This window comes from Parus major, chromosome 5, assembly GCF_001522545.3.
Source record: "Parus major isolate Abel chromosome 5, Parus_major1.1, whole genome shotgun sequence".
Lineage (NCBI taxonomy): Eukaryota > Metazoa > Chordata > Aves > Passeriformes > Paridae > Parus > Parus major.
This window is the reverse complement of record NC_031774.1, coordinates 10,935,268-10,953,123: the sequence shown is the minus strand read 5'-3', so window position 1 is coordinate 10,953,123 and position 17,856 is coordinate 10,935,268. Positions and strand designations below refer to the sequence as shown.

At 38.9% G+C, this 17,856-nt stretch overlaps 1 protein-coding gene across 3 annotated transcripts in view; it reads left to right on the top strand.

The window, feature by feature from the left end:
* Positions 1–17,856, top strand: part of NELL1 (neural EGFL like 1) — a 333,120-nt gene that overhangs the window by 245,354 nt on the left and 69,910 nt on the right. For all 3 annotated transcript variants that reach the window (XM_015631302.3, XM_015631301.3, XM_015631300.3), the window contains exon 15: positions 5,992–6,087. In XM_015631302.3, coding sequence (XP_015486788.1) covers positions 5,992–6,087 — 96 coding nt within the window. The remainder of the gene's footprint in view (positions 1–5,991; positions 6,088–17,856) is intronic.

Below are 17,856 nucleotides of genomic sequence, written 5' to 3'. Positions count from 1 at the left end.
TCCTTCCCCGAAGAGACTGATGAAAGCCAGCTAAAAAAATGTCCCCACCTTTTTTTTCTGCCCCCTTTCCCTCCCTCGCTGGGCCCGGCCACTCTTTGTTCGTTGTGAGCACTCTTAAGTACCGGTAGCTAGGTTGTCTCAGCACATAATGGGTAAAAAATTCCCCGGGCAGGCCAGAAGGACAAACCAAAAAACAAACAAAAAAAAGGACACCTAACCCTCAACACAAATATAAATTATTCTATACCCATTTGTTAAAACAAATAGGGAGTATAACAAGCACATTTATGTGATGCAAAGAAAAACCATCATGTCATCTCTCAAAGTAAATTTCAGTTTGGTTTTGCAGTTTAAATTGTTGAGCTGAATTTTGAAACATGATATTGGGATGGTTTGTGGAAGAAGTATTCTTCTCTATTTTGTCATGCTTATTATTAGGTTACTAGAGAGACAGCTGCAGTTGGCTTAAAATGGTGCACTAAAAATACTGAAGAGTCTAGCCTTGAGGAAACAGAGCAGTAAAATGGCAACAAGAATATTCATTCAGCGCAGAGTTATCTGGGGATGCGAGAGATGCTTTCAAAAGCGTAATATATCACAGGACAATTTTTATTACATTGCTTTTGTCCCTTACTGCTTCTATTGATCTTTTTCAAATATATTTTTCAAAATTGTCACATATCTGTCTTCAGAGCCATAAAATAAGGTTGACATTAATAAGGGTTTTGTATATGTCATTTTATCAAGGGAGCAGAGTGGACAGATTCTGTCTATTCAATATAATCTCTGAATAAATTTCTTTAAATATAGCCTATTTGTACATTAGAAAAGATTTTAGGTGAAAACGTACTAATCAGGGTGGGTAACTTTAAGTTGACCTATCAGTCAAGCAAAAAACCAAGCAAGCAGAGAATTTAGCATCATTTAACAGTAAAGAAAGGTCTCAGAGTTCAGAGCCTTCTGAGAGATGTGCTCAGCCTTCCAAATTCACCTAAATCTTAATTTTACAAGTGCTGTGTGATAGAGCACTGGGAACTTGGAAAGAATCACTGCTATATCAGCTGAAATAGCCTACTGACAAACTCTAAAATATTAGTTCACTACTTCAATAAATATTATGTAGCATACAAGTGTATACATAGGCACACAAACTAACACACTGTATGTGTGTATGCCTATTATATTTGACATAATTTCTTCCTGATATATTTGTTATTCTTCATAATCCTGCTAGAGACTTTTCTATTTTGCCTGTTTTTCTGTCTTTCACTGTGTGTTGCCTGCCAAATTTGAAGGAATTCCTCCATGCTTTTCTGAGTACTTTTAAAAATCCTCATCTCCTAACTTAAATTCTGAGTTCACTGATCTTTATTCAAATTTAGCTCTCATACACTTACACATTTTGTACTACCAGGATTAGGTGGCAATTATGCTAATTACATTTGCAAAGTATATTTTGTATGTGAAATTTCTAGAAAAACAAATCAAGAATAATAGCTTTACAATCAACTGATAGAAAACCTGAAATTTATAGGCTCTTCCGAAACTGAGCAATACACTACAATACCACACAAAATTCGAAGCATAAATTGGGTTTCAAGTCCCTCACAAAAGTGAGAGCTTCCCAGCTGTAAGTTTGTCTTCCACTCTCAGATGTGTTTGCATCCTGACTGCCAGACCTGACCCACACTCCCCTTCTTGTTTCAACTTGTTGGAAGAAAATTTTCCAGGACCATTCTTTTGCCCAAAGTTCATTCCTGCCAGATTTGTCCTTCTCTGACTCCAGCCAGCTGTAAAAGGACTCCAGTGGCATTTGACAGACTGTGTGTGATATAAGTCGCACCCTGTGTCCAATGGATGTAGTTCATTGAACCAAAAAGAGTTTTGTACTTTTATAGATGATAGTGTCACACTTGAATACAGAGAAGAAGAGCAGAGCCTCTACTGCTCATTTATTTTACTTGTGTGCTTTCTCTTCACTTTCTCAGCTGCCCTCTAAACCCACCTGAGCAACTGGTATCATCTGATTATTCTGGTATTTGGCTTACATAGTTGGATTGTTACCAACTGCACCCCTGTGTGTACTAGTCTGAGTAAATCCAATCAGCTGATGAAATTGTGATCCTTCCATCATTTGATTATCAAATTCCTTGTATAGTTACACTAGCCCATCTCTCTTCCAACACTGAATATTTTCGTTTACCCAGGCAGTCTGTGCCTGACCCCTTCCTTGCCCTTCCTGAATGTCCATTTTTTTTACTTCACAGGCATTTAGTATATAAAAAAATAATATATATTATTTATTTGGGAAGGTGACCTTTTTATCTCTTCAGTCAAGTAACATTCCATTAAATTTGTAGGGTTATTATTTGGGTTTATTTCTTTTTTTTTACTAAAGCAATTTTATATATTTAAGAATAAATGTTTTGTAATATCTACTGTACTACACTTGAAAGTGAGAAGTATTTGCTCAACTTGAGGGTTCCATGCTGCAGTATCTGCTTTCCTATGGTAGCCCAGTGAAGTAGTGTACTGTGCTGCCATACAAAAGCCAGAATAATGCAGCCTGTGCATGTCCAGGAGCATGGTGCTTTCATGCTGCTCTTTGTGGAGCTCTGCAGTGAGACTCACCCACCCCTCCAACATCATCACAAAAATGATGTATCTGCAGACCTTTATTTTTGGCTGTTTCTGTTCTACACAGATGCATCATCAAAGGGGATATGCATTCGGAAATAAAATCCCTCCTCTGCAGAGAAATTATGTCTGTTTAGGAAAAGTCTTTATATAATGAAGGCTTTTATTTTGGAGGAAGAAATCTGTTGGCATTAGAGAGATCTGGTGACTTTGGCAGAAGCCTCCTTGAAATCAATAGATTGTTTCTTTTACATATAGAATACTGAATAAGCCTCTAAACAATACAAGTTTACTTGTGTAGACTTTACCCTAATGGCACCTTCACTTAATTTTCCTGATAAAATCTTTATGGTAAATTCAGTAATCCCTCTCCTTTTTTTTCAAGGTTGCCAGCCTATATATAATTTCAGAGACAGGATCTTCTTAAGGGAATATATTAGCAATATTTGATCCAGCAATGATTTGTCTTTCTTGTTAACTTTGAGTAGGAGAGAGTCTGCAATCAACATTTATAACTGCTGGTTCTGTGGTACTGGTAATTCCATCACCCCCAAATAGACTACTGCTTTTGAGGAGTCCAAACCACAGTGGAAATCTATATCCCAGAGATACATTTGTTATATATGACATATAACAAAACATAAGTCCCAAAGCAAGTAGCTTCAGGAGGTCATGAGCACTCCAGTTGGTTTCCTACTCAGTTGCTGAGCTGGTCCTTGTTGGGTCCTCTTGTCCATAAGGCAGAGGTACAGAAGGGATGTAAGGATTTTATTTAATTTCTTCTGCTACTGCTGTAAAGGAAAAACCTCATTATTGGAAATTAATTAATTAATGTAAAAAGGCTGCAGCCAGAGGCAGGACTATTAAAGAAAAGAGTTGAAATAAATGAGATCTAGTAAAATTTCTAGCAACTGAAACTGTATATTGAAATGTAATTCAAACCTATTTTAGAGGTATTGAACATTTTTATTATTCAGGGGAGTGCTATCAGTACTGCATGTAGTACTGTGAGATTATTTTTTAGCAGTTAAGGACAGTAGCCTTTAGCCTGATTTTTTAACTGTCTTCTGAGATTTGTGGGTTTGATGTTCTATTTTCTGCAAGCCTTTACAATGCAGGAATGAGATGGTTTGTACACGAACCATCTGGGAATCAGCAGGATAATTCTGGCACTCTTCCTTGGGGTGTGGGTTTTTTTCGTCTTGCATAAAAATGCAAAAATGAACCACATCCCATAAATCCACCAGAGCCTGAGTGACAAAAACAAGCACAGTTAGTCTGTTGCTGAGGATCTTTCAGCATCTACAAAAATTGAAAAAGAGAGTTATATTCTTTCTCCTGCAGCCATTGCTGAGCTTCTTCCTCAGTTTCATCCTTCAACATCTGTATATAAAGCTGGTGCCTGGATAACTCCTGGGCAGTACAAAATCCTTTCTCACAGCAACCTGTAGTGCAGAAGTTCCTTAGGGTGTCCCTGAGCAAATATTTTGGTTGTGGGTTTTTTTTTTTCCTCTGTAAATTGTTAAGATGGGAGATATAAAGGATAGTAACATTTCAAATTACTTGACAAGTAAGAGCTAGCACATTTGAATATGCATATAGGAGGTGTAGTTGTAGGAAGGAATAGAAAGATAGAGGTTTGGCCCATGACAGGCATCCCAGCCTTTCTCCCAGATGTGAATGGTACACTTGGCTGTGCCTGTGGATGTTAGTCTGGCTCCTGCACTGACATAACACATAAGTTCTAAGGGGAACCTCTTTTACATGACCAGTCCTGTCACATAATCTTTCCCTGCTACAAATCTTTTGAAGAGAAGAAAAAAACACCTCACTTTTCTGACCTCCTAACAGGATTTATTGTAAGAAGCAGATTATTTCACAGTACTAAGTTGGTAGTATCCATTATGGTGGCAAAGAAAGTGCATGAGAGCTCTAACTGAAGCCTTCTTACCTACCTATCCCTATCAGCACTTATAACTTTCAGTGGACATGCATGATTGATATAGACAATAAATGTCATCTTTTTTTTTCCCTTTTCTTTCAAGAGCCCCAGTGTAATATGGGTTCTTTCCCAGTGTAATATGGGATATGTTAAGGATGAACTACTCATTTTTTTGTCAATTTTTTTTTTTTAATTTTTGCTTTATATCTGCTCTGCCACAAATTCTGCTTCTTTTGATGTTGTGCAGAATTTTATTACTACTTCACAGAAGTCTCTCTCTCTTTACTCTCAATTTCAAACCAGAAAATGCATATATGTAGAATTTAACTTACACCTTCTCTGAGAATACTGAGACTAAAGGTGAGTAAACATTCTTTCAAGAGTTCTGGAAGGAATTTTTAGAGTCTCATCATGGTTTTTGTATTCTTTGAGTTGTATTTCTTACAAGTACTTTCATCTTTCTGCACAGTTACGCTTTCTTACAAATATTTGTATGCAAAAAAAAAACCCAAACTACTCTTAAACCATATTTTTCTTCTTCTCATTCAGAAATTGCCTGGTTTCAAAACAGATATATTTTAGAAGATTTCCATATGGAGTGTGTGCATTGATGGGGGGAAGTGAGACTGTGCTTACTCCACAGCACTGCCTTGCTGCAGTGGTGCTTATAATATTCTACTATAGTCTTGTCCCCTTCTCTTGTCTCTTCTCCTCCATAAAACAGTATGGCATGCTATGAATTACATATTTACAGCAAGGCAGACATGCCTATCAGTTCAGTCATGAGATACAATTATGTGCTTTTTCACCTGTAAGTGGTTAACAATTGCAAAAGGATCTTTTTAATGCCTAGAACTCTATTCATTTTGTTTTTCTTTTTAGTGTAGTGGAAAATAAACTTTTCCACAAAATCGTAAACATTTCTTCTGTTTCATAGCACTTTAAGCCTTTTCATAGCATTCGTAACATCTCTTTACCAACACTCCACCTCTGATTTTAGCTTGCAGGAAACACTGTGAAAATCTGTTATTAGCTTAGATGCAGAGAGCTGCTGTTTAAATATTAATTGTGACTTCTCTCATAAGCGCAGGCAAACCCACTCAGTGACTTGTGAAGTTCAATAAATGTTGAGGGAGTGTATCAGGGGTAGGGCCTGCTCTTAGCTGTAGCAAGGGTCCTACTCAGGTTACCAGTGCAATTTAGAAGTCCCCTCCCCTCCGCTCTCCCTACAGCATAATCTGAGATTTTTCCTCTTGTCATTTTAGTGAGTTACTTCTCTTTGAGTTTGCAGGACTGTATTTTAATGTGCTAAATTTTGTTAATTGCTTAGAATTTAGATGTTTTTCTTACTATCCTACAAATACATTTTAAAATAAATTAAGGATTACCCATATATTCCTTTTATCTTGCAGCATTCTGTGAAGAAGGGTGCAGATATGGTGGAACTTGTATAGCTCCTAACAAATGTCTCTGCCCTTCTGGATTCACTGGAAGTCATTGTGAGAAAGGTAAAGCTTTACTTTAAAAAAAGAAAACCACCTTCTTTGGTATGAGAAGTATGGTATGTGGAAGTAATTCCTTTCCGTTCTTTCATTCTTCTTGAAGTTTTCTCTCCAGTGAAGATATGGCTGTTCCATTTCTGCCTTTTCTGCACTGAAAATTTATCTTGTCTAAAACTTTCCATGTTGAATTTTATCAGGGATGTATCTACTTTTGTTTCTAGCATGCACTTTTAGCTAATTAGAAGTGACATGAAATGAAAAATATTTGCTTCACCAGCTTCCTGTAGTGCAAGCTCAAGGTTTCCTTTTACTTTTGCTAAATTTGTTGTGCAAATTAGACCAGAATTTAGATGATTGCTTTTCACTTCAAGTTATTGAAGTATTAATATTTGATTTGTTTCAAAGTCATAGTTTTTGTAGAATCACAGCCTATTCAAAGATATCTCATTATTCATGATTAGATTCTGCCTGTTTCCAAATTTTTCTTTTTCAAAATCTGCCTCTGACAGCCTCAAACCTTTCAGTTTGTATCACAAAGAGCTGGTTCCTTGTCTACCTTAAATTAGGAGAAAGGGATCTCATCAAACTCCATATAGGACTCTTATTATTTTCTTTATTTAGCAGATTTGGAATTTTATTTTGATTTGTATTTATTGAGGTTATATATTACTTACCTAACTCAATGATGGGATTTTTTTTGCACTGCACATTTGTTAATAACTGTTTACACATGTATTTATTTTTGGATATGAAGTGGATTGTTAATGCAGGTTGTATGCTGTAGTATGGATGAAGTTATAATTGGTGAATTTTTTAGGAAGACAAAAAAGAAAACAGAGTAATAACTATGACAATTGAATTAGTGAAACCACTTGTAACCCAGAGATTGTGCAGTAACTTGTGTGTTTATTAAAGTCACTTAAGCCCAGTTGTCAATAAATCTGCTTTAAGTAGCTTCTGAAAACTGCTAAATACTTCTATAGATGTAGTCAAATTAGCGTATACTAAAAGCCCATTGTTTCCAGTTGTCAGCATTGTTTATGATTATTTAGAATGAACTAGGACATTAATATTTTAATCTCATCTAGAATAAATCTGAGTACTTAAATTTTTTTTGCCTGTAGCTTTGTTTTAAATAGAAAAACATTTCCCAAGTCTCCTGCCATTCAGCAGTAAGTACTGGCAATATCACTGGGAAGAAATGCAAGGCATTCCTACCTCAGAGCCCCACCTGTCATGGGTCCCCAGCTGCTAATCCTTCCTGCTGGTTACCCAGCATTATGTATAATTTGCTCATTTCTTCCTAAAACATGTTATTCTGAGATATCAGTACCTTCAGAAGGATGCAGGATACTCAAGATCTGTTCTGTATGTGACAATATGGTACTGCCAGCATTGCCCAAAGGTGCCCTGCCTACCCAGGACTTCAGGCCAGATTTCAGCTCCTCTGCCTGTGATTCTTTCACCCAAGGATCTTAGAACATTCTTTTTTCTTATAGCTGTAAAGGGACTTTCATATCTAGAGCACAGATTTTTCTAAACTGTTGAAGTGATGGTTTAAAATTGATAAATGGAGGACATAACCATTTTTGACTCCTGTGTTTTTCATGGCTTTTGTATTGTTTTGATCTACAACAGGAGTTAGCACACCAACTAAAAGAAGCATAGCAGGTATGCTACTCTCTCATTATATCAAGCAATTTAGAGATAGATGTCGGAAGGTGATAGCTTCTGTGGATGAAATCTTTACAACTTGAACCAGAAGGCAGTTTTTCTTTGAAGATGTATGGAGTTTACTAGTAGGCTACAAATCAAGATAATGATGCTAACTTTGAGAAATCTGACATACAGGCTGTTTTGAGAATGAACAGGGCATTCATGTATGAGTGTATGAGAATTTGTCACAGTTGTGTTGGAAGGTTTGAAAACTTCAGCAGATACATCCTATGTCATATGCATATTTCAGTGGCTAGGTGCACAGCAGATCTGTGAGAACAGCTTCAGCCTTCTGAAGGTGCATGTCCTGCCCAGACTAAATGCTCAGAGTAGAGAGGTGACGAACCACCTTTGAAGTAGGATTCCTGTTGCTTCACTGATTACCCCTAAAACAGGTAGTGCTTTCAGGAACAGGAGGCAGTTCAGTAAAGGCTTTCCTCATTGTCTCATTGCAGTTTGCTGCAGTTTTTAAAGGACACCTAAGTATTCTAATCCCATGTTTGTTTGTTCTCCTGTTATCTTTCACATTAGAAATAAGCACTTTGTTTCATTTAGTATATGGTATCACTTCCTCAATCATTATGACACAGACCTAAGACAATGAAATGGTGGGGCAATGCTTCAAATCAAAGCCTAAATGTTCTTGGCAAAACCTTGTCTGGTGGAAGCTCATAGTGAAGTGAGGCGTATCAGAAGTGAAGTGATGTGTTTTGGTAATGTATTCAATTTGCCACAGTACATTTGAAAATGTCTTTCAAACTGACAACACAACAACTTCTTATACATTATCTGTGAGCTGAAAGGACTCATCACCAGCTAAAAACAGTATGACCCAAATTGGCTTTAATGCAATGCAAGGGGTAAAATGAGCCAGTAATTAGAAATGTTGTTGAAGAGCAGGTGTGTTTGCTTCTGAATATGAATCATATGTTACTCATAGTTTCTGACTGCCTGGTTGAAATTACGATATTAAGCTAATTAAAAATTCAGAGATATTTGAAAAGGGCAGGATTTTTTCCAGTAATTTATTCAGGTGAAATTAAAATACATATTTAAAGCTTATGTACAGATACATAATTCAACATGCTGCTAAAAAGAATTACCTCTTTCCATTTACTTTGGTTGACATGAGAAATCATAATTAACAGTTGTGGGGATATCTTTCCTTTTTGAAGGTGAACTGCAAATTGTTATTCACAGATACTGTCAAGTAATTCCTTTCTTCATTCATTCTTTATAATGCTGTTCCTTTAAGTGTGTGCTTGATGCTTCTAACTGGATTTTTGTAATATTTAGGATATGATTTCATCTTCAAATCATTTATTTTTTGTTCATTTTGTGTTTTTTTTGGCCAGGGCTGCAATCTCTCATCTCTGTGATCATTACCATTGATCATATTTGACACAGGTCTGTTACTTGTGTTGAAAACCTTTGCTGTTGGAATTTTTAGTAACATTTCTGTATGATTCCAGCACGATGCCTGAACTGGAGATAGACATCTGTAACTGTTTATAACACTGTGGGCTTGAACCCAGGTGCATCCTTGGCAAGGATCCCTGTTAAAGGCTTCTGAGAGACATTTTGGTGTGCAGAGATGAGTACAAATACAGTACTCTGTGAGAATTGCTAGCAGCATGAACTCAAGTGCCCCAATTTTCCATCCATCTCATCTTTTTGCAACCCTTAAAACAGAAAAACTCTAGATCATTCACTGAGCTGCTTTTTTCTGTCTGTGGTTGATCCACAGGTCAGTGGAGTTTTAATGCTGGTTTTGTGGACAGGTTCACAGTTATTCTGTATTTGTGGAGTGTTAGTCACTACTGCTACTGATGAAGTGGTGAGGATGAGATAGACAGGACAACCTATGATATCAAAGGTAAGGGTAAACAGATGATTGAATGCCTGGAAATTGTAGGGATTCCTTGAACACCTGCCTGCATGTGCTGGAGTCCTGTGCATGAGTCTAAAAAATATATCTCAACACTCTGGGACCTGACCAGTGGTGGGAGTTACTTAGAGTGTCTGCCCATACAAATTATAATTTTGGTTGATAAGCAGGAAACAGAAGAAATGTTTGAAGCAGTGGGTTTCCAACTAGGGCCATGGAAAGGAAACTGCAGTATTTTTCCAAGGGCTGCAACTGACATGGTTCTGCTGGAGCCCAGACTAGCTATGAGACACTCCGGCTTGCTCTGTGCCAGGACTGGGGAACAGCCTGGGTAGGGTTTGATCCTAGAGCTGAACCTTTTGAGCCACAAGCTCAACAAGGGCAGGGTAATGACCGCAGTCAGGATCAGGTAAAGGGGGAGGATGAGGAAGAGGCTCTCTAAGGTTCCAGGAACAGGTTGATTGCCAGAGGGGATCAGGGACAGAAGAGCCCCAAGCATTGCTGTGTTTGGGATTTTATACAGCAGCAACTCAATGGGAGGGTGCAAACAAAAAGCCAATGGGGAATTCAGGATGGAGGAACGGGCAGGGGATTACATTGCAGGGACCAACAGGGATGAGAGGGAGGAGAGTACCAGTCATATAGGCCAATGGGGCCTTGAGGGTTAGGGGATTGAAAAGGAAGGGTCTAGAACAAAGGGCAGGGTTTACAATGATGGACAAGGGGTAGGGGCAGGGTAGTGGTGACAGGCAGTGAAGGTTTGAGAATAAAGGTTTGGGTTTACAATGATGGGCATGTCAGGGGAGGATACAACTCTTAGGGCTAAACCAACTTGGGAGGAACAGGGTTCTTGGTAGGGGGTTACAAGAATGAGCCATATAACTGACAAACTTAAACATACGACTACAAATAAACACCCACCACAACATCTTGGCAATGGGAGAGCACTGCCTCCAAAATGGATTCAACACAAGTGCACCACAGCTTTTCTCCCCTGTCTTGTGACAGCTGCTGTCTTAAGTGGTACACAATAAATGGGGAATATGTTTCTGGTAGATTAGAAGGTCTTTGTGTGGGCTGAAGCTCATGGAGGTGGATATTTCTGTGATAGCAGTTCATGTGTCTTTGTAAAACACTGGAAAATATGCTGTCGCATCATATAGAATGGTAGAGAGGTGTCAAAGAATTACCTGCTGATTATAAACAGAAGCAAGGGTAAGATATGGCAGGAGAGCATCAGGATGTAATAATTACTAGGGTTATTTTTTCATGTTGTTTTGGGCTGAGTCTGCAAAAAATTGTCTAATATTGGGGTGAGAGGTAATTATTCAGTATATACCATGGCTGAGAAATGTGTTTTGAATTCTATTAATTATATTGCAAGTGAGTAAGTAGATCAAGACTTGCTGTGTTGTAGTAGTTACATATGGATTCTTCAGCACCTCATTAATTTCACAGTAATGTGTGTAATGAAATGTTGCTGTGTTTACATCTTCAGTGTATGATGTTACATCGCGGAAATGAGGAAGTCTTTAGCTGATAGTTGGCAGTATCTGCAGTTGTAAAAGAAGCTGTGTAACATCTTTTGTGTTCTCATTTCTTAAATTGCTTCTATCTGCAATATATTGTCTTCTGTAGTCCTTTGGGTAAAGCCTCCTACAGTCTCTATTCCTGTGGACCCTGTGGTTAGAAAAAATATGAGAACAGTATTTATATGTGCCATTTCTTTGATTCTTAAGCTGGATTAGTCTTTAGGTATATATCTGTCGAAGACATTTCAGTCAAGGAGCCTGGTTTAAAAAATGAGCAAATAAAAGCAAAGCAAAGCAGAGAAAAAGATTTTTTCCATGAGTACAGTAAGCTAAATGTCAAAACTCCCTGCCTTTCTCTATCTATGATCTTTTGTAAAATAAGAAGTGAGGTTTATTTTGGGAAACAAACCAGCTGTGCAGCTGTGGGCACAAGGCTTTACATGAGATTCTTTCTAAAGCCTCTAATTTCAAGGTGAGGGAAAGCCAGGATAGAGTAAGACAGGAGGGGTGAAGCAAGTGATGCTTATCTTATTACAGACAACAGTGACTATGGTTAATATGTCACTCCTGAGGGTGTGGCAGACCTGCAGAAGGCAGATGTTCCAGGTGGCTGAGGTTGTCCTGCTCCATTTGCTGTCGTTTGCAGCATTTGCCCCAGAGGTACTTATTGCAAAATGGCAAGGGTGATGGTACCAATGTGATGGAAAAAAAGAAGCTGTGATTTGTAAAGATAGCAGGGAATAGATCAAAGAATATTTACTAGTAAAATCTGAGTAAGGCTGTCTCTGAGGATCAAGGGGACATCTGTCTGCAAATCAACAAGTAACTGTCAGTGGAAGAAAAAGTTGTTTTATCTCAGTGTCAATCTCCCAGACCAAGAACACTATTCACCACCCAGCTGACCCTCATATGAGACAACTCATCGGTGTTTATTCTGACTCATATATATATATGTAATAGTTTGATTTTAAAAGCCCTGAAAAAACGCTAAGCAGACACTGGGTTTAGGGTGGTGGTTTTATGGTGGTGGTTTGTTGGGTTTTTTATGTAATATTTTTACCTTCCTGTGTAGTTCATTTGTTATGTGCAGGTCTTTGGGTCTGTGCATTTTTCTTTGGTTCTAATTAAAGGAATTCATCTTTTATGTTACCTGAGATGATACCTTGAAAAATTGTTTTAACATTCTAGTGTTTTATTATTTGTATGATTTGTGGTGATATGTATTGGGTTTGTGTGGTAAAGTTTTGGTGGGGGTGGGGGGAGAGCAGGGAGGCTTCTCTGGAGAAGCTGCCAGAAGCTTTTGTCTGTCCAAGATGGACCCAACACTGGCCAAGGCCAAGCCCATCAGTGACATTGGTATTGTTTCTGGGATAATGTATTTATGAAAGACAAAATGTTACTGAACAACAGCAATTGCAGCTGGAGAGAGGAGTGAGAGCATGAGAACACCTTTGCAGACATGCAGGTGTTAGTGAAGAAGGATGAGGGGTGGTGCCTGTCTTTCCTAGGTGAGACAAGAGCATACTGTGAGGAATATAGGCTATCTTAGCTAAATAGGCAAAAAAATGCTAGGACCTCTCTTTGCCACGTACTTACCACCTGGAAATCACTGGCAAAGGATTGTTTGTTCCTGTTTGCTTTGTTCTTTTTGGCTGATGATACAGTGTTGGATGTTTATTCATCCATAAGGTCTAATTAAGTACTACAGGAGTATCATCATATTCAGATTAGGAGCAGCAAACTCTGAACTCTAAATATTAAAGTCCTATGTTCCTGCTGAACTTCCTACAGCTGAGAGCTTATATGGCCAAATTTTTACAGAAGCCTTGCTCAGACTGAGGTATTGGAATTGGTTTTCTGTTGGAGGCTATGTTGCTTTAGTCCTTTCATAGACTTCTCAGTCCCTAATTTAGCATCTGTCCAGTTTATCACCAGGAACATCTCTCACACATTATGTGTGCAGGCATATCTACTTCAGATTCCTCTTGGATTCTGAGGACTCAAGCAATGGGATTTAAATTTGTTTCAAGTGCCAGAATCACTATTGAATCTATTTAAAGAAAACAAAGTACTACAAAATGTTCAAAATTCTGGGCAAATACTTGTATTTGAACAAATAGAAATATTCATATGTTAATGAAATTTCCATTTTGCAACTAAGAAGTTTCTATGTATGAAGTTTCCCTTGTGATGTGAGCAATACAGAAAAGACAGTTGCTTTAAAATACTACCTTCATGGTGAATTAACTACAAATGACATCTCATTTTACTGTGATTAAAAAATACCCCAGAAAATACAGTGCAGTAATGCTAATTATAGCTTATTTTGCCAGGATATTGCTACCCCTTTTTTAAAAAAAAACTTTTTTTCCAGGCAGATGCCTACATCAGTGGAAAACTATAATTCTACAAACTACCAGAATTAGGTAGTAGACCAGCTAAAACCTGAATAAAAACTACCTGAATAAAAATACAGGCAGTATTTAGGAAACATTACCAAGTTTGTTATGTTCTTTGCCACCTTACTTTTTCTTACTAATAGCCAACTCTGGACTGGAGAATCAACCATGAATATTTAAATTTGCTGATAACCTAGAAATATAACTCCAGACTCAAGAAAAGTGGACATAGAGAGGTACTTAAAATTTTTAACACAGGAATCCTCTTGGCTTCAATGGGAATTTCACCTACATGGAAGCCTTAGGATCTGTTGCAACTGAATTAGGTGAAATGACTAATAAATGGTTCTAGTGAAATAAAAGAGCCTCTGGAATGGGGTTTTTGTGTGGAACCATCTGTGTAATGAAGCTGCCAATGATGAATATACCGTTTTTAACTCCTTAATCCTACTAGCTAGTCTGGGAGCAAGATCCTGTACAAACTGAGTAGAGAATTCAGTAAGAAAATGAGTACAGCTTTGAGAATTTTACTGTGTGTAGCCATGTTTCTTCTGAAGTTCAAAATAATGAATGCTAACATATTTCATGAGTGATCTCAATGAGGTTAGTCAAGGTTAGTGAGGAAAAATGTGCCTCATTCATCAAAACCAGCGTAAGAAACCAATTTTTTTTTGAGAAATACTCCAACAATGAAAAAACTGGAGAAAACCACATGAGGAAAACATGCTGATGTTGTATAGCTTATTGTGTTTTCAATTAGGACAAAAAGCCAGTTTTCCTGCATTTTTTCTTTTTTAATATAAGATCCTTTCCCCCTGAAAAAATTACAGTACAAGAATGCTTTAAACAAATGAAGTAAATGTAACCAGCAAGTTGGCACTGGGGACAGAAGATCACTGGGATGCTGTGTCCTGTCTCTCCCATCTCCCTGTGGGTGGCTGACACTCAGCTCAGCCCTCTGTGGCTGTGAAGTTCACCACGGCCAGCTGGACCACAATGCTCAAAGCCATGCCAAACATCCTACCAGGACAGCCTGACTCACTGGGGTGGCAGAATCCTGGGTGAATTTGACTCTCTGGGCATCCTTTCTGCTTTTAGCTGTTCCCAGTATCCTTTAACCACAGACCCTGACTCTGTCAAGGACTACCAGCTTCTCTAGGTGCAGAAGGGTGTCCAACGGAGAAGGCACAGTGGTGTGAAGGACAATGATCTTCCATTTGGGATTGCTGGGGACAACTTGGACGAGAATAATATCCATAAGGCTGTGGCGCTGGATGGGATTCAACCTGATCTGTTCCAGCAGGAAACCCCTAAATTACTGTGGTACTTTGACATTAATTGACATTTAGGGAAAGAAGTAAGAACCGCCCACAGAAGTGATTTCTTTGAGATAAGCTGCTGGGAGCTTCCTCTGTGCCTGAGACAGGCCAATAGCTGGCGCGTTCTGAGAATTAACAACATTTTGCACCATTGAAAATTATATCCACTTTGTGAATACTACCTTTTAAAAACCCAAGCCTGGGAACATCTTCCTTTTTTGCTTCCAGCCTTGAAAGATAGTGGAGCTCTGGTGGGGCCAGCCCTGCTCCCCCATGGCCTGTGTGGCCTGGGAGGGGGTCGGGCCAGACCCCAATGGCTCCTGGGCAGGGGATGGAGGCTGTGCAGTTCCAGCCCCAGGCTGGGCTGGGCCACAGCTGCTGACATCTTGCTGATACTAAGTTCCCCCTGGTGCTGGATGGCTCCAGGCCAAGCTTTTACCCCCACTCCCAGTGGCTGCCAGATGAAGGAAGGGGCCCAGCACAGCCTGAAATCCAACACCATGACTGCCGCATCCTGGGCAAGAGATTTAACCCTTTCACTACACAGATGAGACCTGCAGATCTTGTTCCTCTCTGCAGGGAGAGAAAAGGACAGTGACATGTAGAAAGACAACATAAAAACATCAAGGTCAGTAAAAGAAGGAGTCAAGCCTCAGATGGAAGAGGAATGAGGAGATGCTGAACAGGGCTGAAATATTCTTTTGGTAGGGTCATGGAGATGGACAATGATATTCTGAAATATCTCCTTTAATTCATGAGTGAGTATGGGGGGATGAAGCATTCAAACTGTAGATGTGAGCAGAGGCATCCATTGATAAAGCCAAGCAGATGTTGGAGTAGCTGTGATCCCATGAGAAGCTTGAACAGAGAGAGATGAGAGTTGCTGAAGACCCTTTGCCCCCAGGGAGAGAGGAAGGAAACCTCTGTTCCCACAGATGATTGCAGAGACTGATGAAGAGAACCTTTGCCTTTGAACAACTCATCCTTAAAATAATACCCCATGAGTTCATGGCCCATGGACACACCTCTAGGAGGGCTGTGAAAATGAGAGGAAATGTCACGATGGCAGAATTTTTTCTTGGGCAGCTGCTATTTGTGGAAATGAAAAGTCTCAAGAGAACTGTTTCTGGTGGAGAAGTCTCCATGGCATGACAAGAGAAAACTCCTCTCCCTACAAGAACTGATGAAAGACTATTGTATAGTTGGTACTGCTTTACCATCCCAGGTTTTGTCTCTATGTGGTCGGCTGGGAAAAGAAAAGGTTTTGCAGGGGGAGGAGAGGTTTCTAGAGGTTTTATTCTGAGGTTTCTTACTCTTGTAGTCCTGTTAACAAAGTTTCTTTATTCCTTTTAAGTTTTAAGCCTGTTTTACCTTTCTCCTAATCCATATCTCACAGCAAGAAATGAGTAAGTGCCCTGGTGATTTTATCCAGTGCTAAACCCACCACATTATTTGGTGCGTTGGCTGAGAAACTGAAATTGGCAAATTTAAACCACTACAATTATCTACCCCAGCTCCTGAAAGACAAGTGTCAACGCTTCAGTGGGGTTTTGAGGGATTTTCCAGGTCTCAGTGAGACATGAGTAATTGATGGTTGCTAGAAAGGTATTTATTATATAAAAGCATCAGTCTCAAATGCAAAGAGTTCAGATAATTAAAGTCCTTGCTAACAGCTTTTGGCATAAAGTTGCAAATTCTGAGTAGCAGCTTCTCAGCGTGGTGTTCTGTTGTCCTGGGCCACAGAAGCACTTGGTGATGATGATGGTGCTGCTGTTCTTCAGGTGTCTGTGTGTGATCCCCAGTACAGGGGATTAAATTCATAAATAATCCAATCAGCTAAAAAAACACTTCTAAAACAATGCTTTCTGCACCAATCTGAACTTAATTCTAACATGCGAAAGCAATGTTCTTTTTACCTAAATCTTACATATATAGGGTATTACCTGTTTATGTGAATAATCCTATCTGTTCTAAGAATGCAAGCTATATTTTCATTATGTCTAGAGCTAAGTTGAATCTGTGAAGGGTATTATCACTGAACTTTAAACTGGTAATAAGGCTTTTTACTAGCTAACACAGACTCTTAGGGCACTTAAGCTATATTTTTACCTACTTAGAACTAAAACCTACACTTTTACTCTGTATCTATGGTTTAATATATTTTAATTATTTTCTCTCTCTGAGGAGCTCAGAGAGGCTTTTATTTTGGATTCCAACAGACAAGGAGGTCCATGCTGGCTTAATGTTCTCCAGCTGTATTTGACTTGACAGGAAGGGTTTGGACTTTGCTGGAAACTCCAGCCCTGTTAATCTTATCTTCCTAGCAGGAAAAATGGTGGGGAAGTGTTGCTGTAGGACACAAAATGATTCACACAGACACGGCTCAATGTATGATAGGGAGAAAGAATGATTTTATTTTCATGACTCCAGTATTTATAGATTGTCGACAATGACCAGGAATTGGATAGTTAGGTTCCCAATCACACTGGTCATGAGAAACATCCATCAAAAGACATTTCTTTAAAGGGATATATAAACATATTGATGTTTATAGTTACTTTGCTGGGAAGGTGGCTAGAAATTATGAAAACAAAATCAGACGGTTTAATTCTCAGGGTGACAGGGAAGGTCATACTTGGCACTATTGGGAAGTGATGGAAGGACAGTGCCAGTGTCAGCCATGGGCAACATGAGATAATAGAGGGAAATTCTTGTCTGATTGATTATCCCACTGCCATAAGGTCACACAGTTCATGGATGATGGGGAGGCAATGCAGGTTCTATTTCAGGATTCTAGGAGGAGTTTTGATCCTGTCCCTCATAGAATCCTTCTCTAGCAGGTGTCCAGATGTGACATGAGCAAGGAATGGGTGCGCTGGGTGAAGAACTGGCTTATGTACTAGTTGTCCATGGGATAGGAT